At 34.6% G+C, this 23,965-nt stretch overlaps 1 protein-coding gene across 2 annotated transcripts in view; it reads right to left on the bottom strand.

The window, feature by feature from the left end:
• Nucleotides 1-23,965, bottom strand: part of Khdrbs2 (KH RNA binding domain containing, signal transduction associated 2) — a 544,509-nt gene that overhangs the window by 177,253 nt on the left and 343,291 nt on the right. For both annotated transcript variants that reach the window (XM_076860060.2, XM_076860059.2), the window contains exon 5: nucleotides 1,435-1,562. In XM_076860060.2, coding sequence (XP_076716175.1) covers nucleotides 1,435-1,562 — 128 coding nt within the window. The remainder of the gene's footprint in view (nucleotides 1-1,434; nucleotides 1,563-23,965) is intronic.

Below are 23,965 nucleotides of genomic sequence, written 5' to 3'. Positions count from 1 at the left end.
ATAGCCAATATACAATGATATGTTTACTGATATATATATATAGTTTTATTCAGTCATAAAGAAGAATGAAATTGCCATTTGCAGGAAAATGGACAGAACTCGAGAACATTATATTAAATGAAATAAACCAAACTCAGAAAGTCAAGTGTCATTTGTTGTCTCTCATATGTGGAAACTAGAAATGAAAAGGAAGAGAAAGGTTGGTGGGAGGATCTCATGAAAATCAAAGGGAGATCAGTATAGTAAAGGAAAGGGACCTAGGGGTGGGAGGTGGGGAGGAAAAGGGGAAATACTTAGGCATGTTATTGGCCAAATTATGTTGTTATCTCATGTGTATTGTGACTATATATCAATAAATCCCACCATTATGAATAATTATAATGCACCAAGAAAAATATAGAAAAAATGGTGGTATTTTGGCAGTGGTAGCTGAAAATATTTGGGGTACAATTTAAGAAACAAATCTGTGGAATATCTTAGTATCTCTTAAGATAATTTTCATGTGATAAACATAATATTATTCTAGATCTGTGCCCTTTAGAGATTTAAATCCCACTTACAATAGGGTGAAAAGAAAAAAATGAGTCACTCTATATGTGAAGACAAAGAAGTTTTATTTGTTTTACCCCTTTATAAATCAATACCTTCTGTTGAAAGCTTGACAAACACAGAACCCTACAAAACAATTTCTAATACAGAAAAATTCCAATTTGTTTGTAAAGGAAAGAAAATCAAGTAAGACTCTCTGATCTCCAAGATCTTGAGAAGTCAAATCTATCTTAACTTTACACAACTTTTTCATGTGTATTTCTTTTCTTTTTATGTTTTTATTAGTGCATTTTAAGCAGTAGTGGGGCTCATTGTGACACTTGCATAAAAGCACATGATATAATTTGCTCTGATACAATTCCTGGTCCTTACTATCAATTGTTCAAGAAGTAGGCTTCTGGCTTTCTTGGCTGATGAATAGGTGTTATCTATATCCCTTTCTGTCTCACTGTCTCTCTGTCTCTCTCTCTCTCTCTCTCATAAGATTATATCAATTCAAGGGCCATTTAAACACAGATAAAACATATAGTTTTCCCTTCATGCAAGTCATTCTGGATTAAAGAGAAGATGCTTACATCATCTGTGTGCCCTAGTTCTGGAGATAGAAATGGAGTCTGACTGCCTATATGAATTAGGTAAGATTTCATGCAATTTTTTGAACCTCAATTTCTTACCTGGACTAGCAGTTATCTCTTAATACAAAGGGTGTACTGAATATATGGTACACTCTTACATGTTATATATTCATTTATTGTTTCTATTGTGGTGAAGAGAATATTCCCGATGTTCTTATTTATTTCTTCCTATGAGCATTGCCAAGCATGGCAAAAATCAGACTGCCTTCCTCCTTTGCTATTAATTTATATAAAGTAAGAACTAATGTACCTTGAAGGAGCTGTGGGAGCTATTCGAATCCCTCTGCCTCTGATACCTCTGCCACGACCAGAGTCTTCTGAGCCATTTAAATAAGATAATTCACGTAACTGTTCCTGACGAATTTCATCATTGTAGTCCTAGAAGAAAAAAATATACTTGATGAGTTATGGGATGTGGGGATTTTAAAGTTAACAAACAAACAAACAAACACAAGAAGAAGAAAAAAAATCACATTTGTTTTCTGGAGTCTTATATAAAATATCCAAGGTGATATAAAGAAGGTACATATTTAAATACCTATTACTATATAAAGAAACTGAAGTTGCTTCTTTTATCAAGAAAGTACTCTGCAGGACACAGATATTACTTCAGGTGAGGGCTGGAAAAGGGAAGATAGTAACACAGAACAAGAACTGGGAATGTATTTTGGTTATGATTGTCAACATGAGGAGTGCCAAAATTTCATTTGAACAACTGTGTGTAGATTATGAATGACTGCCTGACATTCAAATAGCTCCTGATAGGTAAACCAGAAGGGGCCAATCCGAAGGCCTAGAATAGATGCACTCTGTGTGTGTGTGTGTGTGTGTGTGTGTGTCATACAAATATGAAATTACATGATCCATCTTCTCACAAGTGGGAAGCTGATGTGGTGAAGTCCCACTCAACAATCTGATAAGCAACATTTAAAAACAAGGAACTTCCTATGTTGTTTAGCATTGGGCTAATGTACAGTGAGAACCATAGTAGAAGGCAAATTTCACAGTTACAGTTAAAGATTAAGTCGAAATCAAAGGGACTGTCTTTCTCCCTCATCAGTTCAGAAATGTGTCAGTGCAGAAATGTGACAGTCATTTGATTCAAGAGTACACCCGTTTGGAGATTCCTCAGAAAACTTGGAATAGAACCACCATTTGACCCAGTTATCTGATTCTTTGGTATATAACCAAGGACTTAAAAACAGCCTACTACAGTGATGCAGCCACATCAGTGTTAATAGCTACTCAATTCACAATAGCTAAGCTATGGAATCAACCTAGGTGCTCTTCAACAGATGAACAGATAAAGAAAGTGTGGTATATAAATACAATAGAATATTACTAAGCCATAAAAAGTCTCACTTTATGACATTTGATGGAAAATGGATGGATCTGCAGACTATTATGCTAAGTGAAATAAGCCAATCCCCCCAAAACCAAAGGTCAAATTTCAAATGTTCTCTCTGATATACGAATGCTAATACACAACAAGGAGAGGGGAGTTCAGTAGATTAGACAAAGGAGAGTGAAGGGAATGAGGAGGGGGAGGAAAATAAGAGAGGCAATAAAATGATTCTGACTTAACTTTCATATGTACATATGTAAATACACCATAGCGAATTTCTACATCATGTACAACCACAAGACTGGGATGCTAATTATATTAAGATGTACTCCATATTTGTATAAATGTTTCAAATTATACTCTACTATCATGCTTAACTAAAAATAATAAATAAATAAATAAATAAATAAAAGAGTGGACCTGAGTCATTACAAATGAATGCTACCATAAAGTACCAGTCTTATCTATTTCTACACACACACACACACACACACACACACACACACACACACACACCCCTGGTTAAACAACACAAAATTGAATAATGGGTTATTTGTGCCAAATGGCCAATCTGATCTATTATTTTTCTCTACGCATATGTTTTAGTGAATTCAATCTAGTGGATTTTGTACTGGCAGAGAAGGATCTAGGAGATGAGAATAGAACTATCTTCAGAGGATGAGCCTACTTGTGGGACAAAAAGTCACATGTATTATCTGTAGTAAACAATACCTATTTAGCTCTGCATATAATGTGTGTATGTTTTATATAAAGTTAGGACTAGGCAAGTCAACCACACAGCTCTGTGTAGAAACTTGCAGGGATGCACTTAGCTTGCAAACAAAACAAAACAAAACAAAAAACCCTCTAATGCACAGCTTTACCTCATGCTCCAGAAACTGCCTTGACTACAAGCAAAAGTGATAATCACTCCAAAGCATTTATATTCTTATTTTTAACATGTCCCTTTCATGTTTATCCTCTATAGAACCTGATTATAGCTGTAACAGCCTCAACACAGCTGACAGAAGAGCCATACAGTAGAAAATTACAGATTCTAACAGGTCACATATTGTTCAATTTCGACCTCCTAATTTTCACATTGAAGCATCAACTAAAGTGAAGAATAAACATGTATTATTTTATTAGGATCAGGAATGCAATGAATTGCTACTCTGGAGTAAACTGACCAGTCACCATCAAAATGAAACATCAATCCAATAATTTTCATATGTAATATTATTGATGTTAAAGGAGACATTTGTAGTTTCCTTTCTGAGGAAAACCCATATCCATTCAGGGTCCTTATGAAATGTAAAAAGAGAGAGACTGACATTGTTGACCATACTGAGGGCTGAGATACACACGAACAAATTACATCTGAATTCAGAATATGTAAATGTGTACTTTAGAGCATAAATATTTTTACGTTAAAATTCTGAAGATATCAGAATATAGATGTGGTCTCTTTCATTATACAATCATAAATTGGATGAAGAAGGAAGGAAATAAAAAGCAAGAGGAAAATGGGGACAAGGAAAAGGAGAAAGAAGTAGAGGACAAGGAGAAGGAAGAGCAACATAGTAATTGGACAGTGATAGAACAATTCCCAACTTGTTCAGGGATTCCTGCAGCCATTCCCCTAGAAAGTTCTCACCACCACACCGACTCTGGGATTGGTCATGTGATTTCTTCTCACTAATATAGCAATTCAAAAAAAAATGACAAAAGCAGAGACTGTAAAAGTACTCATTGCCAGAAAATCACTGGAAATCTTTACGCCACCAGGTGAAGAAGTCTAGGCTCTATTTCTGCAGCTAAGAGATCATGTGAAGAGAGAGCACAGTCATCCTTGCTCTCCTGCATTCTCATCTGAGTCCTAGAACATGAGTCAGGACGTTCTAGACCATCTAGTCCCAGTCAAGCTGGAGGAGACAAAAAATCATCTAGCAAACCCAAGAACCAGGAGAAACAGATAACAAAGAATGCTCCAAACCATTAAGTATTGTGGTGCTTTCAGCAAAAACTACCAAATACAGAGAGGACTAGAGGGTGTGGCGCTTGAGAGACATACATGAAAGGCATTCTCAAAGCAGTCAGCTTCTGGCCCTGTCAGAGAGGAGGATTTGGACCTAGATGTTATCTGCGTGTTTCCTGGAGCAGACAGCCTTACTTGAAGTCAGTATGTCTGAAGGCCATGGCCTTGTATCATCATAGTATGTGTTGCTCATGAGTCTCTTTGTTCAGAGTCTATGCTCACCAATCCAACTGCATAGAATTCAGTTCCTAGATTTCTGACTAGGATATGAATATGAATACTTGACACTGAAGATTAACTCTTAATGTAAGCAAAATCACTATTGTCTATATAATTAGACTTTTATAGGAGTTTAGATAGAAACACTTTAAGAGTTGATTCATGACAGATTAGTGGTGGACAAGAGAACAAAGACCAGTAACTGCATGTGTAATTGTCCAAGAAGCCTAGGTGCTACATTCTGCAATCCTGTTCCCAAAAAGGACTCCCCTCAGCTGATGACAAAATGTGTTTGGATGCAAAGATGGGTCTATTCTTGGAAACTCACAACTCCTCCATGCCCCAGAGATCCCTGAGTTTCAGCAATGCTGAATTATCTTTTAATTTCATTGCACCAAGAAATACACTAGAAGTTTCCCAACTCTCTATCCTTAGGATCAGGACATGTGGCAGCAGGGCTCTCCAGCCTTCCTGGGCTTTTCAAAGAAAAAACATTTTTTTTTTTTTTAATGAGAGCATCTTCCCTAATATAATTCTGATGTGTCCAATCCCATTTCATCTGCTTCTTAGAAGACCCAATTAACATAGGGTGCTTACAACATCAAATTCCTAAGTTTACAAAGTTGAGAGCTTTGATAAACTCATTTATGATAATGCTAGTGAATTCAACATTTTTTTTTTTGCATTCAACATCCCTTGTACTATGATGACATTGGTCAATTTTCTGCTCTCCTACTAAAAAATGGTTATAGATAGCTTGAATATTAGTGATTGCCAAAAAAGGAAATGATCAGGGTTTTTGGCAAATTTCCCAATATTTTCCCAACATTTCACTTAATTAGAACATAGGAAAGACTCACAGAAGTGGGTAAAAATAAACCACAATTTGAGTCAGTGATTAAAACAATTTGATTGGCACAGAGGAAGTGTGACAGCAATGCACAAATGACTGCATGTGGGTAGCGTGTGTGAGACAGAATGTGGGCAACCACAAGTAGTTTAGGAGTGCTGTAATAGGAACAGATCCAGATTTTCTGTAAGGTCCAAAATCTTTGCTTTTTTGGTTACCAAAATCACTTTCTAAAACTTACTACTTGAAATAATAACAAAGATATTCACAATATTGTTTATAAGTTGATTTTGCCTGTGGTGAGATAAATTCACCCCATGAAACGATTTCCATGAAATTCATGAGCACTGCTATTTTGCTTCTGACAGGGCCCTCCCACTGTGACGGCATATGGTATAAACAGCATACACAAAAGCTCAGAGCAGACAGATGTTTGGATGTTCCTAGAAAGGACGTATGCTCACAGTCCACATATTTAATGTATATGCATAATTTCCCAGTTATGTACAGTCCCATCCATCTGTCATGATGGCATTTTGCCCAAATACAAATTGAGAAGATTATTTCACTTGCTTTCAGGTGCCAGGTAATGACAGGTGTAGATAGGCTACCTAGGGGCACAGTCAGGGACCATTTTCCTGCCAAATACACTCTGCTGAGACACCAGTGGGCACTGGTGCCACACATTTAAAACTGTGATTATAACCACTGGTAACATGTGAATGTAGCTTCTGTTCTGCCAATGCCAAGACTGTCAGACGACATTGAGGGAAGTGAAATGTAGCCTGTAATCCTTCTGGGCCATGACAAAGACACTTGAGATTTCCTGGCTGCCTGCAATAGTCAGGTTAGGACATTTGACCAGAGTAATGATCAAGAAAGTGTGGGTCCAGTATCAACACCATACTTGTAACTGAGCTGGGATGAGTAGGAAACTATTTCAGAAGACAACCAGTGCTGAGGTGGACATTATTTACTAAAGCAGCTTAGGCTATTAGTTAATATCTCTGAGCCAACACAAGGGTAAGCTTTAATCAGCCCAGACTTGGGACCAGAAAAACTCATTAACAAAATGTAGTCAAAGAACAAGTCAATTAAGATTTATTAAGAATCTGCTTGGTGCATGACTCTGCATAATGTTTATATAAAGGCTGTATAAAACTTATACATCAAAGGAGATGGAATACCAAAAGTCACAATACTGTGCACTTTTTATCTTAAACTGTTAGCGATGGTGATTCCTGTTACTAAAGAAAGTTTTATTTTTACCCCCATTATTAAGATCACACTGCTCACTATGCAAAAAATCATCAGAGAATAAGATAATATCAATATATACTATGCATCAATATTTTGCAGTATTATTAGAAAGACTTATTTTCAATCTTGTTTTGTCTGAGTTTATTAAATACTGGTCACTGATATATGAGGTCTTAATGTCAAGACTTCTTGAATGAGCAACAAAGGATTCACATATTTGGTGTGATATATCATTTGACCCAAATAAGGCTAGAAAATCAGCCACTACCTCAGAATAGATTCAGGGTAGTAACCGAAAAATATTTAGGTGATACTGAATGTCAGATTTGAACTTTTATTCTAATAACACCAAGTTCCATTTGTCCCAGTAAAGGCAAAATGACCAAATAATTTTCAACAAAATTTTTTGGCAAATTATTAAGTACATTGCAAAGGAACTTCATTGGCTTTTTAAGTAAAAATATGCATTAATTTAATTTTGGTATATTATCTACCTTAATTTACAATAACATAAAATTAACTCTTGGTTAACAAAGAATCAGCATAATGCTAAGTGGGCTCAAATTCTCCTAACCAAGCACTCATCATGATAAGGATACATTGAAAGGAGAGTGAAAATTTTGTATATGAAAAGGATTGGTAGGATATTACTCATGTTGGTGATTTTTATCAATAATCTTGAAATTCTAGGCTTTGCAATGGCCATAGAAAATTTACAAATTCAAGCTGTGATATATTAAGTCAGATATTTAAAAGTGTCTGAAAGAGTTTTGCAAAAGTGTATTTCTGAGTGGCAAACAATTGGTAGCACTGATGCAGGTGCAGTAGAGGAAGCCCCAGTCTCATGAAGCTCAGAAGCATACAAATGGTCAATCCCCACACCTATCTGTGGAAATTTGCAAGTAAAAATTGAAGTAACATTTGAATAAAATAATCAAGCAAGGATAAAAACCTTCTTATTACTATCCAACTCACTGAACACTCAATTCAACTTTGATCCTTTTTCTTAGCTTAAAACACTTAATTTATTCCCAATATTATACTGGTGTTTTGGGTGGCTGCTACTTTTTGCTTTATTTTTGAAAAGCTAACTTCTACATTTCTGTTTTATGAAGAAAGGTATTTGCTATATTTACTCATGAGAAAACCCTTCATAGATGCTCTTTGTTGTTTTTCCACAGATGAAAATACTGTGATGATTCTAACTATATTTTTAAATAAGGGAAAAATCAACCTACTTTGTTAAGGGTAACTTTTTGAAGCTCTTTGAAAAGAATATAAAATATTTCTGTGCATTTCCATTTCTTTCCTTCTTTTTTTAATAAATATCATTTTGTCTTACAGCTAAGTTTCCCTCTAAATTTAACCTAATTTAAGAAATTTCTTATAGTAGTCTCTCTGAATATTTAATCATATTATAATAAAGTAGTTCTTAAAAAAAATCGAAGTGACACTTTTCCAAACAATGTACTAGACAAGAGGAGAATCATTTGCCAGATACTGAAAGTTGAATTTACCACAGAAAATGAGGAAAGGTAAGCTGTAGTGTAAGTGGGCATTGGTTAGAAGGTGAAGGTTTTTAAGTGAAGAGGCCCAGCTATTGAAACTTAGGGAAAGAAGTATGCTAGTCAGTTTTCCATTACTGTAACAAAATACTTGATATAAACAACTGAAAAGATGGAAAGATCTTTTTTCAATAATGGTTTCAGAGGTTTCAACCCTTGATGGCTTAGCCCCATTGCTGTGGGCCAATAGTGGCAGGTATGTCATGGGGGAAGGATAGAGAAGAGCAGGTCTATTTGCCACATGGTGATCAAGAAATAAAGCGGGTGTGTGTGTGGAAAGAGGCCAGGATCCCAATATCCCCTTCCAGGGCATATCCCCAGTGACCTAACTTAATCCAGATAGGTCCCACATCCTAAAGGTTCCACCACCTTCTAGTAGTGCCATTGGCTGACAGCCACAAGGATAGTCTATGGGCTTTGGGGGCTATTTAAGATGTAAATGAAAGCATGAGTGAATAGTTAATAAAAAAAAAAAAACTGGTTCCATGATCAGTGACTAAAGAAATGGACTTTGTGAGAGATAACAGATGACAGTTCAGCAAAAGAAGTACTAGAAAAATAATGGAAAAAATTTCAAAGCTGGGCGTGTAATCCCAGCAACTAGGGAGGCTGAGAAAGAAGGATTGCAAGTTCAAAGTCAGCCTTAGCCACTTAATGAGGCTCTATGCAACTTAGCAAGACTTTGTCTCAAAATAAAAATAAAAATGGGCTGGGGATGTGGCTCAGTTGTTAAGTACTCCTGGGTTCAATTCCTGGTACCCCCTAACCCAAATTCAAAATATGATATGAAAGTTCCCAATGTACACCATGAACTAAATTACAATATTACAAATGCAAAATGAAAAAGACATATCAGTAAATTTAAAAGACCCAGTATGTGTTCTTTATTCTACTTGAACAGGAACTGTCTTTGGAATTGTTCAACTGAGTTTCTCTTTCTCAATTTATGAGCACTTCAATTGACTGCAAATTTCATTTGCCTGTCTTGGGGTGGACATATGCAGCTTCCAAATGGATTTTGTCTTGGAGTCTCTCTTTCAGGGCCAAACCTACATAGTGGGCCTATGGCAGAGGATCTGGGACAACTTGATTTTTCCTCTGAAGGTAGGCAAGGCATCTCTCTGCTGTCAAACTCCCCCCCTCCCAATTCCCTTATCCCATAGCCCATCTGCATATCTCTCCTTAAGAACATTGGATCCAGTGCAATCAGGGTGTCCTCCTTCCATCCTCTATACATAACAAATATGCATAGAAGATAGTCAAAATCAATCTTGTCCTGCATGTTGCAGAATTGGCTTAATGCAAGAAGCCACCAAATATTCTCAGCAACCATGGGAATGGTGGTCCTTTACTAAGGCTCTTTTTGTCCTTATATATATTCCCTTCCAAATCGTGTATACCATAGAGAAACCATAAAATCTGCTCTCTTGGAATCAATCCCAGTATCAGGTACTTTAACACCATTTAGCCTCTATACCAGGATGCTTGTGCCTTTCATGTTCATTTTTTTTTCCATTTCCAGGGATTAAACCAGGGGTGCTTAACCACTGAGCAACATCCCCAGCCATTTTTATATTTTATTTAGAGACAGGGTCTCACTGACCTGCTTAGAACCTCACTAAATTGCTGAGGTTGGCTTTGAACTCGAAATCCTCCTGCCTTAGCCTCCTGAGCCACTGGGATTACAGGTGTATGCCACTGCGCCTCTTTCACATTCATTCTTAAAGGAGATGGTATTAATAATTACCATTCAGGTCACAATCTCTCTCCAATCCCTTCCCCTACTGTTTAAAATGCATTCCACAAACTCTGATTAGAAGGTAACTGCCTAATTGTTCAATAAAGACCAGGATCTAGAATCCTCCACTGATGTTATTTCCATAATTAATGTTATGCTTTGATTCTTTTTCATTCGAATTGGAGAATTGATAAGACAGCAAGAGGTGGAGATCAACTAAAGAATCTTTGGTTTTCCTTTGTTTCCCCAAAATGCAGCATCATTCATTATCTGAATACTACCCATATTACCCTGTCCTTTCTCTGAAGATGGGTTCTTAAATAAAGGCTGAGAGTAGTAGAATAGTTTCATATCACTTGTCATTGAGGACAGAAGGCAGGGTTTCTATGGACACTGTGTGAAAGGAAAGGAAAATTTGGAACTCATTGCTTTCCTCTGAAAAAATATATTATTAGTAAATGTTATATATATATCAAATAAAACATGCTTACTCTGTGTGTGTGTGTGTGTGTGTGTGTGTGTGTGTGTGTGTGTGCATGTGTGCTCCAAATGCTAAGAATATGGTAGATAAGGCAGGTCTCATTGAGTTTACGTTCTAATGTAGGAAAACATTAAAAACAGAATACAAAATAAGAAAGCTCAGTCCGATTCTACAAATGTAATAAGGCAAAAATCCGGAGGGCCTTAGGAAGATGGTTCAAATGCAAAGTCACCCATGGTCTCCCTGGAGAGGGGAAGTGTGATCTGACACCTAATGAAAAGGAGTTTGTTATGTGAGGTCATTAGCCTTGCAGGTACCTGGAATGAAAAATCCTGGAAGGGGCTGAGCCTCTTTAAGGAAGAGAGAGACTTCCAGGGCATATACAGCAAGAATTTAGTGAGCAAGAAAAAAAGTGATACTAAATCACACAAGTAGGTAGGGCCTAGATAGATTGTAGTGTTCTTCTTGGCTTTATTCTAAATGTAACAGAAGACCCTAGCAGTATTTAATCCAGACAATGAAAAGACCAGTTTTATTTCTTAAAGGGAATATTATGACTGCTATGAAGATTATGAATTAAAGTAGGACAAGGGTAAAAACAAGGAGAGGTGTAAAGACTCTATCATTGTAGTGCATGCCCTGGCTATTGGACATTTCCACTTCTATCATGTAAAATGGGAGAAAAGAAGAGTCATATAATAATTATGAGTATACACAGAGGTAAAATTGGCACAGATAGCTGAAATTACTTAGAGTTCACACATGGGTAGTAACAGAAAATGTGGCCTTAAAGGTGACTCTTAGACTTTTGGTTTGTGCAGCTGATTCACTTGTGGTGCCATAACTGAGAAAGATAGTGGACATGGGAGTTGCCTTTTGTTTCTCCCTACTCTTAGAAGGGGAAGTACATTTATTTCTGAACAGAGTCTTTTAAAATTAGGAATCTTTCAGAATTGGCACGATTCTCTTTTGTGTTGGTAGCCTGTTCTCTGAGTAGATATGCAAATCTTTATGAACCCTACTTAAAAATAATGATAATGATTTAAAAATACATGATCTAGCAATTATCAGAAAGGAAAATAAGCACTTTTATATGAAAGCATCAAGGGCTCAAACAGAAAGAGATGGAAACTTGTCATTTGGGAAGTGAAAAATAACAATCCAGTCAAATTTCCATGGGGAAAGTCTTGAAGCCATGACAGAAAAGTGATATGGCTGGGGAATCATTAACAATCCAATTTTCCCACGGCACTGTGTCTGGTAGAATGGTATGTAGACAGAACACAGGTTGGGGGAATGGACCCTCCTGTTCTCCAGGCAATGAGCCATTACAGAATGGCACATCTCCAGGGATAGCCTCTCAGGAATGTGGATGAGGGATGAGAGTTGGAGAAATCTTAGTCCTAGAGACCCAACTACCAAAAAAAAAAAAAAAAAAAAAAAAAAAAAAAAAAATTAATCACAGCAGTCCAGCCCAGAGACAATGAAGACTGGGAAAAAGACATAATTCAAGTTTTTGCTGTTTATTACCTGTGTTTTTAACAAGTCATTTTTGGTCTTATTCCTGTATGTAGAACATGGGAAGGTGGTCATAATGATCTAACTAAATATTTACCAAGGTGTCTCCATAAGACCTTCTCAGGAATAAGACATCAAAGGACATCAAGGGGAAGGTAGGCTACTGAGCTTTTACTTTTTTAATGTAGAATCAAAATACAAATGATTAGTGTGCTATGTACATATGGAAATGTGACTGTAGATCTATTTTTATAAGAGTTTCTTCACATAACTCATACTGATTTTTAAGCCATGGCATTTTATTTATTTCTTCACCAAAAATCGAGGAGGGAAACAAAAAGAAAAGAATTTTAAAGTAGATTTAAAAAAAAAAATTTACCAATAAATCCTCTTCAAGAGAAAGATGTTATTTAAAAAAGCGTTTTATGCTTTGTTTTGTTGCACTAGCATTAATGCTGGTGTAGACTACGAATTGTGATTAGAGTCTCAGGGTTCTATGGCAGTAAAGGATTTCTATGGTTATTAAATTCCTTAACTTTACTCAGGCATTTAGCGAACCACAAAAGCCATTAATTGAGTGTCTTCTGTGCTACCACGGATATTGCTTCCAAAGCATCAGTAAGTACAGAGTAGATGTAGGATTTCTTTCCTCTCTCACTATCTAGATAATTTATAGAGTAGAAATACATAACCAAATTCTTCTTTTGTAATGGAGAAGATTTTCCCAGGTGATTTGATTTCCATAGGTTTCTAAAACATAATTCTAAACTTCATTTTTCTGATGCTTTCAAATCAGCCATTCTGAGGCTTACAACTAAGTTTGAGGGATTTTCATATGGTTTTATTACAAAAAGCTAAACAAATATTTGTAAAATTTTGTTGGTTTACAGATCTATATTGTTTTCAAATTACTGATTTCTATGGAAGCAAAGTTGAGAATGCAAAGGCAGAGTATTCAATTCTCACAAAATAACACTTATTATTGTTTTAAATTATTTGCAGCTCAACTAGAGTTTTGAGGCTCCACCCAAACTTTCTAAATATTTCAACCTTTGTTTTAAACTTATGTAGAATATAATATATTATATATAAAAATCACTATTAGAATAATTTCAGGTCCTGCCTAAGCATTCTAAAGGAACTTTGATGTTCACCATTATTATCAGTGCAAATACTGATTTGACAGCTAAAATACAGCTTGAAAATTAATACAGGATAAATTTTAAAATGAATCAAAATTTCAAGAGAATGAAAGGAGAAGTCCCAGACTTGGAAAAACTTATAAAAGATGTGGCTGAAAAAGGCTTGGTATTATTTACAAAGATTTGTAACATTAAGAACTCTTAAAACTCAAAAGTAAGAAAAAGAACAACGTAACTAATAAAGGGGTAGAAGATATGAAAAGACACTTCACCAAAGAGGACACAGATGGCAAATAAGCATATGAAAAGATGTTCAACATCATATGCCATTAAGGACGTTCAAATTAAAACACTGAGATACTGTTATATACCTATTAGAATTGGAAAACCTAGAATTCTTACATCACCAATTGCTGGTGAGAATGTGGAGCCATAGGTAATCTCATCTATTGCTGATGGGAATTCAAAATGATGCTGCCACTTTGGAAGTTTCTTAGAGAACTAAACATACTCTTACTATGTATTCTAACAATCATACTCCTGGATATTTACTCAAATGAGTTGAAAACTCATATCCTCATGATAACCTGCACATGGATGTTTACAAACAGCTTTATTCATAATTGCCAAATTATGAATTATGAAAGACAACCAAGATGTCCTCAGTAGGTGATGAAGAAATAAACTGTGGAACATCCAGACAATGGAATAGTATTCAGTAATAAAATGAAATGAGCTGTCAAGCCACGGAAGGACGTGGGAGAAGCTTAAATGCATATTACTAAACAAAAGAAGCAATCTAAAAAGGCTACATGCTATTTGATTCCAAGTACATAGCACTCACAAAAAGGTAAATCTGCAGATATATTAAAAGATTAAAGATTGCTAGGGTTTATAGAGTAAGAAGGATGAAGTGATGAAACACAGATGGTTTTTAGGTTAGTAAAAAAAAACTCTCTATAATATAATGGTGGATACAAATCATACATTCATCAAAAAATACATAAGAATAAAAACAATATCAAATATAAACTCTGAATGATAATAATTTATGGATACAGGTTCATTGACTCTAACAAATGTATCACCATGGTGTGGGGTATCAATAGTGGAGGAGGCTATTCCCATGTGGGGAGTGAGGAATATGAGAAATCTCTTTACCTTCCCCTCAGTTTTTCTGTCAATGTGAAACTACTCTGAAAATAAAATTTATTTAATCAAGGTATGATTTTGGTATTATAAAATAAAGAGCATTTAATTAAGGCAAAGCAACAGATGCAGACTTAAACATGATGCTAAAAACATTTCTTCGCTCATTATCAGAGGTGGGGTAATTCTGAGTCCCCTCTACTGCTGATCCAAGGAGCCCTGAGTCCAATGTGAATTGACCAAATTCATTCTTATGGCACCTTGGTGAATGATGAAGGGTTGGAGGAATGTTATTTCCCCCATTTATGGCCTCAGAGGTTAAATGATGAATGTGTGGCAAATTGCAAACAGGGATTTTGTGGTAGAAAATATTTTAAATGCCTAACATTTCTCATCTTTATCCCAGTTAAATTATTTCCTTTTTATTTTCTTCTTGTTCTCATATCCTGTCAGCCTGGATCTAGTATGAAATTAAGCATGTTGGAATCAAAAGAACACAGATGCCTGAATCAAGTCTTGAAGTCCCTCGCTCAAGACACATACAAAGAGCTTTGTTGAATTGCAACCCCCCAAAATTCATATTAAGAGTTTAATCCCCAATGTGTGAGTATTGGAAGACAGGGTCTTTGAGAGGAACTTAGGTTTAGATGTGGTCAGCAAGATGTGGTTCTCACGATGGGACTGATGCCCTTGTTAGAGGAGACACCAGAAAGCTTGTGTATGTATACCCCACTACCCTTTCCATCAGGTGAGAAAGTGGCCATTTGCAAACTAAGAAGAAAGCCTTCGCCAGAATCCAACCACGCTGGCACGGTGGCTCAGATTTCCAGAATCATTCTATTGTTTAAGTTAGCCTGTCCATTGATTATTTTGTAGGAGGCAGAGCTGACTGGGACAGGCCAAATGGGTACTGTCCTTCTGTACCAGCATATTCTTTCTGAGAACTAGAAAGGCAAAGAATATCACATTGCTCTTACTGCTAAGCTGATACTATTACTACTGTTGTTGTGGTGTATGTCCGTTCTTGACATGTGTGAAAAATGTGCATATTTTAGCTGTTTAACTAATGAATTGAGACTAAGCAAGCATATTATAGAGACAAATCAGATAGGCTCTTTTCTAGACAAGGGAATAGAAATTCTGAGCTCTCCTTTGGATTCTGTCTCTGGGGCATTAGAAAAAATAATAATAATAAAAAACCCAACAACAACAAAAAACAAAACAAAAAAAACCTTTATTCTCTGCACTATGTTTCTTTTTATTTTTGTCTCCATATAGAGTTAAATAAAACCTGACTCTACTTCTATAGATATGAAGACAATCCAAACTCTACAGTGAGACTCTAGGGAAACATTATTTTCACACATGTGTATTTATAGGCAGGTATGTCTATATAGTACATATTTGTGGGTACATGAGTACTTAAAATTACAAAGAAAATGAAAGCTAGGGCAAAGACCAGTAAGTAGACAAGTTAGATATGCAGCCTGGGGTCTGTATGAAATATATAATTGAGCAAAATTTTCAAAAGAATACAAAAGGCATTTCAAGGAGTCAGTAAAGGGTTAGCAAAAGCAACAGAAATGTGAGTAAGGACGAGAGCAATGGGGTTGAGTAGCTCACATTATAACAAAATGAGCAATAAATGATAGCATAGTCATTTGTTGGCACGTTGGAAATCGACTGTACAGAGCTTGATGAGATCTAAATTCACAGTGTGATTAGATGAAACTGTAATGTCAAAATCATTCGTGTAAACCAGCTGGCTCTTAAGACCATTTTATCTTTGAGCTCTAATGTATTAACTACTTTTCTGCATAACTTCCATTTGTAGACACATGATATATATTTTTTAAATTTAGTGTTTTCCTTCTAAAAGGTAATATTTCATTTAATTTCTCCATTTAAAACTAATTTTGGTCATGCTCACTGTGATATAAAATCTAAAAAAAAACCAAACAGAAAATAAATCATCACACATTTCGAATTTTCATATCATTGACATACTTAAGCAGTAATAGAGAGGACCTACCCTCTCTCTGTAGGGAACTGTAAGATCTGGTACTGTATATATGATCCCCTATCACTGGATGTTACTGGGCACTAAGGAGGAAACACCGTCAGTATGTTTTTATTCTGTTTAAGATTCTAAGAGTGGTCTGAGAAAATCTATTTTTATGAATTTTGAGTCAGAACAAAGATCAATTTCTATTTTAAAAAATATGATACATGACCCCAAGAGCTTAAAATAGACAAAACACACAATACAGCATTATTGTACAGTGGTAACATTTAGGTTATTTAATTTCATGATAAAAATAATTTAATTACAATGTCAATTTTCAGAAGAGTCTATGTTTTAAAACCATGACCAAAAGCTATCTGGACTGGACTCTGAAGTGGTGGAGTCATATTAGCAACTATGAATATGATTGTCTGGTCCCACTGCCTAGGTCAGAGACATTGACATTTTTTGGTGTGGCTTGGTATATAATACTAAACCTTTCCAGTCCTAACTGATCATATCTAGAAAATTGGATTGCTAATAGTGACAAATAAAACAGTATAACTGTCGGAAGAAGTAAATTTATGAACATATGTAAATTGTCTAATATGCTACCTAGTATACAACAAACACTTGATAAATATTAGCTATTATTTTCCCCATGGGGAGGGATATGGGAAATCCTATTCTGAAATGCCATTTATCTGAAATCATATGACGAGTGTCTTACATCCACCTTATTTTTTTTATTTTTTTAGATTGTAGCTGAAAGGGAAATCCTAAAATGTTAAGTATACGTGAATGCATTTCAACCAGTATTTTCTAAAGTGGTAGATAATCTTTGGACTATAGTCAATTATGGAATATGAAATATTTGTTTAGGGCTATTTATCCTTGGAAGGTTAACTCTGAGGATCAGAACATGGCACAGGCAATCCCTGAGTTGCTGAATTCAGGAAGATTCATAGCCTTGAATCACTTTATGGCTGTTTCTTTGTACAGTACATTTAAGCAACAGTCAAGTATGAAGTTATTCATGTCTGCATAGCTGGCAAGAATCCAACCCTTAAAATGACTGCAATCAGAGCATATTAAGATTTAGTGATGATAATATTATCCAGATGAAATAAAGGTCCAAGGCAGACCAATAAAACAAAAATGCCAACTTAAAAGGAGATTTTGTAGAAATACAGCTCAGAAGAAAGTAAAGTGAAACCATTTTATTCAAATAGGAGTCTCTTGCAAGTTTCTTCATAAAGGAAAATATTATTAAAATGAAACACAAGTGAAAATATTTATGCAAGGAGGTGGGTAGTGAAATCACCATTTCTTTCCCTTTTTTAATTAAAAAAAAAAGCTGAAAAATCTGGAGAATTTAAAAAACATTCAGGAAAAAATTAAATTCAATTAATTTAGGAATATAAACAAGACAAATGTAAGCTATTAGTTAATTTAAAGTTAAAATTAGTTAGTCTCACTTTAAATTGCATAGTAATAACCTCTAGAAATGAGCAACACAAGTCAAAATTATGGAAATGTCCAAGTATTTTTAAATGCTCTTCTCATTTCAAATGTTTAAGAATAAATGTTAAATTGAACCAATCAGCAAGTGTTACCAGCTCTTTCATCTACTAATTACCTCCTGCTACAATTTCTCATAAACAATATATTCTACCAACTTCCTGAGTTTCATTACATACACATTAAAGCAGCCTCCTTTGTTTATTTTCTTCCAGTGTGTGGATGAATATTATAGAAAATTATCATGGATTCCATTTGGAAACATTCCTGGGATTTTAAATTGTTATTATATTTTTTAAAATTTGTGAAACTGTTCAGTGTAACCAAGTAATATGAGACAAAGCTTCTGTATAGCCAAGGAACTGATTAAGAAAGTGAAGAGATAGCCCAAGGAATGGGAAAAAATCTTCACCAGCTACTCCTCTGACAGGAGATTAATATCCAGAATATATAAAGAACTCAGAAAACTCAATGCCAAAAACCCAATCAACCAATCAGTACATGGGCAAAAGAACTAAACAGAAACTTCTCAAAAGAAGAAAAACAAATGGCCAACAAATATATGAATCACGCTAAATGAAATAAGACAGGTTCAGAAAATTAAGGTAGAATGTCTCATCTCGTATGTGGAAAATAAAGCAAAATAAGAGAAAGAAGGGAGCAGGGGAAGGGATCAGCTGTCATGAAGACACAGGGAAGATGAGTGAGGTAGATACAGGAAAATGAAAGAGAGGAAGGAAGAAGAGAAAGGTAAAGAATTGTTGAATGAATCTAACAGAATCATGTTATATTTGTAAACAAATAGAACAAAGATTACATATATCCAACAGCTCAAGAAACTGAGTTAGGAGGATCACAAGCTCAAAGCCAGCCTCAGCAACTTAGTGAGTCCCTCATCAGCTTATGGAGACCCTGTCTCTAAATTAAAAAAATAAAAATAAACATGTTGGGGATGTGGCTCAGTGGTTAAGCACCCCTGGATTCAATTCTTTGTACAAAAAAAAAAGAAGAAGAAATAAATCAATGAAGGTGTGAATGAAGATCAGTAGATTAGAGCAGGGTAAAAATAGGGAGGAAAAAGGGGAGGAAAAAAAGAGATTATGGGATTGACATAATTTTCCTTATATGTGTAGTTTTCTTCAAAAGAACCCAAATACTATGTATAATTATAATGCTCTCATAAAAAAGGTAGTAATCTTTCTTCCTAAAATGTATTAATAATAATAATAAATGTAATACTACTACTAATAATGGTGTTTTTATATTTTCACTGTCTACATTATTCTGTTTTTCCCCTTACCCAATTTTTAATCAAAATTGATTTGATTATATTATTTTTATTATTTGGCAATGTTCTCTCTTTATTGGGGGGTTGTACTGAGATTATACTCAGGGACACTTGACCACTGAGCCACATCCCCAGATTAATTTTGTATTTTATTTAGAGACAGGGTCTCACTGAGTTGCTTAGCACCTTGCCTTTGTTGAGGCACGCTTTGAACTTGCAATGCTCCTGTTTCAGCCTCCAGAACCATTGTGATTAAGGTGTGCTTCACCACATCCAGTGCAATTTTCTTTTTTAACTATATTGTGCACATTTCCCCAAGCCAGCAAGACAGAACTTAATTCTTTTCAGTAGCTCATTCCTTTTCAATTATATACCTGTAGTTCACCAGTACATTTGGCCATTTATTCATGAATGTTATATCTGTAGTTCACCAGTACATTTGGCCATTTATTCATGAATGTCTGAGAATTTTCCACTGCTGTGTACTATAATGGCTTGATTATCATTCTGTGACATGGCTCTTTTTTCCCTGAGGTTAGATTCTCTCAAATGAATTATTATGTCAAATTATGTGTTACTTTCTTAAATCTAAATGTATATTACTAGACTTTCCAAAATAGTTATAATACACTATTAATAGAATATTAAAATGCTTATTTCATAACTAGCAATGGTAAGTCATTGTCTTTTTTACTTGCCATCCATATGGATTAAACATTGTATCTTATCAATAACATCTCTTTATATTTATTAATCATTTAGCTTTCTTCCTTTGTGAAGTCCTTATTAATTTTTCTCTTGGGCTATTTGTAGTTTTTTTAAAAAATTATTTGTAGAGACTTTTTCTTCTAACAAAGATGGAATAACTGAGAACAGATTTACCCTCCCATCTGAAATAAACAAAAAGTGAGGCAAAATATAAATATTTTTAAAAAAACAGTTTCAAATAGGCAACTAAGGAGAGTAATCTCTGAGCAATGAGAAACAAATGAAGGAAACTCTGGGATTTACTGCCTTGAGACAGTTTCCACACCATGGAAGAGAGAAGACTAAGCTAAGCAGGGTTCAGAAAACTCTCAGAGTAGTAGAGATGTTGTTGAGAGTCCAGGGAGACATATATGTCAGGGGGTTTCCAGGGAAGCATAACAAAGAGCTACAAAAATAGACAACTCTAGAAATCTGTAGAAGATTCCTTTGAGTATTCAGCAGAATCTTCATCAGTGGCCTTGTGAAAGAAAACTATCTAGAGTCAAGAAAAGAGCCACCAAAAAATACTATCAGAAATAGTCCAGATCTCTCACATAGAATCAGGAGTGGGGATGGCCTATTAGACTAGAAAACTTCATGATTCCTAGTACATCAAATGCCATGTTCAGAGGATTTTGCAACAGTGGTGGGAATAATTATTTCTTAGATTAAAAAGCTATTTGGTTATACCTACTGAACTTTAAAAGCAAGTCTCAAGAGAATCAAACCATTTAACAGGTAACTTAATGATATTCCAAAATAAAATTTAAAAAATACTTATAGTGATTAAAAAGCATCTGGCACTTAGTAAGATAAGATTCACAGTGTGTGGTGATCAATTCAAAATTACAAAGAGTGAAAAGAAACAACAAGATATGATCCATAAAAAGGAAACAAAAATAGAAAATAGAAACTAACCTAGAACTGACACAAATGTTAAAATTAGCTGTTAAGTAACAAAACAGTTATTCTAAACTAAATTCCATATAATAAATCAGTTAAGCAGACATGGGGGAAGTGAAATGCCCTAAATTGAATTTCTGCAAATAAAAACCATAAAGAGTAAGATGAAAAAATACACAAAGTGAATTACAATCGATAAGACATGCAGCAAAAAAGATTAATGAACTTGAAGAAACAGCAACAGAAACTATCCATAATGAATACCAGACACAAATAAGAATTAGAAAAAAATAAACAAAATAGGAAACATGATTTTCTAATAACAGAAATGTGAACAGTGATATCAGTACACTTTCTACAGATTAAAATCATCAAATGGCAATATTATAAAAAGATTTATGACAACAAATCAAAAATGTAGAAGTGAACAAATTATTTGAAAGACAAAAATTACCAAAATTCATTAAAGAATGCATAAACAATAATACTACATTATATATCTCTTGTAAATTAATCATATCAATGTAATTCAAGTTTTTTTTTTTGAAAACTTACCTACAAAGTAAAATAACAAGCTCAGATGTCTTAATTGGTAAAATTCCAGAAGAAACATTATTAACTTTGCACAAACTCCTTTAGAAAGTTGAAGAGGATAGAATATATTTGTCACCTCAATCTGTGAGGGAAAATGGTCTTTTTTCATACATACAAAAAGTGATTTATCTTAAAACAAATGAAAAAAACGTAACCTAATACTCGTGGGAAGAACATTTAATAAACTCCAACATCCATTCCTGACCACAACAAAAGCAAAATAAATAAATAAATAAAAAGAAAAGAAAAGAAACAAAAATCTCAGAAAAAAAGGAATAGAGGGTCACTTGTCAACCTTATAAAAAGCATCAATGAAGAGTGTGTCATGTTTGAAAATACAACAGGAAAGGAAAGAGGAGAAGCTAAAGAAGGTGGTAGTGACTTTAGGTGGAATGAGCTCAGGAAGATCCTGATGAAATTCCTTGTGAGCCCAAGACACAAGGAACACATGGAGACATGGGTGAAGAGCTCAATGGGAAGCACAAACAGGAAAGCAAGGTTGTGTCCTGGGTGGAAGTGTGCTTGCTGTATTCAGGAACCATGTGAAGCCAGCATTCACTGGAAAGTCTGGAATAGAGGAGCAGCTTGTTATGATGTACTTTTTAAAGAGATAACTAGGGCTGAGAAAAGCCTATGGGCAGGAGGAAGGCCCATGTGGAATCAGACAGAGAAGCTATTAGGCAATTGTGATAATGCATTTTTAATGGTATGTACCATGCTACCTGGAGAAATCAGAAAATAAAGCCAGATGAAAAGGAGAACTTTTTTCTATGTGTCCAATAACCACTCCCCCCTGCCATTTGGAATTAGTCCATTTTCTATAGCTCTATGTTAGTAATTTGGTAGTGTGATCAGACATGAAAAGAAAGGATTGATTAGAATCAAGGATATAATATGGGCTTAAAACAGTTAAAACTTATTTTAAGCTATTTAATTCATTCACTTTAATGAGCATTTTTTTAATAATGTGGTGCCTAAAACATGTAGTCTTGTAATTGAATTGGCTGATTTTAATCCTGGTAAAATTAGTTGCTAGAAGAGCAATCACCAAGATTCCAACAAAAGGCAGAATAGTTGAATGGATGCTCTGTTTCACAGGCACATCTTGTGTGTAGTGGTTTGCAAAATGTCTTGTGCCATTACCTGTGATTTTTATTCTTATTTACATTGTTATATATTCAATTCACAGTTTTTGAAAGGAAAAGTTAGAGTCAGAATTATTATCATAAAGGTATTAAAGAATAATAATTCATTGATTTATAAAAACATATTGAGCATGTTATATGTGTGTGCCTGTACTGACAAGATCTCTCATTGTTACAGAGATATAATCTTTTCATTAAGAAATTTGTAGTTGTGTGGTGTAATAAAATTTCTATTAACCATATTAGTTTCATGTGGAACATTTATTGAATACTTACTATGTGCTATTCATTTTGTTTTGCATGTATTAGTATCCAACCTCCAAATACGTATAAAGTAGGTAGTAATATTATTGACATTCTAAGAAAGCTGACACTATGATTAAAGGCATGTTGACAATTACACAGGAAGTATATTATTTGTGAGCCCAGTTTTGAAAATTTGGTGGCTCAAAGGAGTTGTATGATCAGATTAATAACCAATCACTTTGAAAACACAGGTTGATTCAATTCACAATAAGTGGATGAAAATGTTATAATGCTAATGCTGCATAATGTACTTCTGCTGCATAGAAACAGAAAACACAAGGATGGCATATTTGTTTTAAATATCACAGATGAGTGTTTCAATCAGTTATAAAATTGTAGCATGTGATTATTCTCTATCTAGAAGTAAAATAGGCTGTGATAGGAGATAATTAGTGAAGTTTGTTTTGGAGATGTACAGATTGATGATGCATTGACCTTTTCTCAATGAGATCTGCCAAATTCTGAAAGTTCTCTATACACAAAGTACCTTTCTAGTGTCAGAGAAAATACCATCTAGGTTCTGCTCCACTTGCACTGGAGAATAATTGGTATGCTTATGTTTATCTCATTATATACAATGCTATGAGTTTCCTATAGAAAATAATTGCAGTTACCTATAGAAATCAATTCATATTTAGATTGTCCATTTAAACTCATAATATAATATGGCAATTCTTTTTTGACTTCTATATTCCAATTTGTACTTTCTTAGTAATTGTAGTCCCTGGAACTTATTTATAGTATAAAGTGCTATGCAATGCTGAGTGAATTCAAGAGGAAATCATTGCTTCTTCCTCTTCATTTTACAACCCTCTAATCTTCAGAGGGAACAAAACATTATTTTCCTGATAAAATTGTAAACTCATTGTATTGAATAGGTTAGTGAAGATGAAATATGTGTCTGTTATTTGTATAATTCTCATTCAGTTGAAACATGAGTTTAGGTTCTAAATTATTCATATTATTA

Source organism: Callospermophilus lateralis, chromosome 6, assembly GCF_048772815.1.
Source record: "Callospermophilus lateralis isolate mCalLat2 chromosome 6, mCalLat2.hap1, whole genome shotgun sequence".
NCBI classification, from domain to species: Eukaryota; Metazoa; Chordata; class Mammalia; order Rodentia; family Sciuridae; genus Callospermophilus; species Callospermophilus lateralis.
This window is presented reverse-complemented; position numbering and strand designations above follow the sequence as displayed.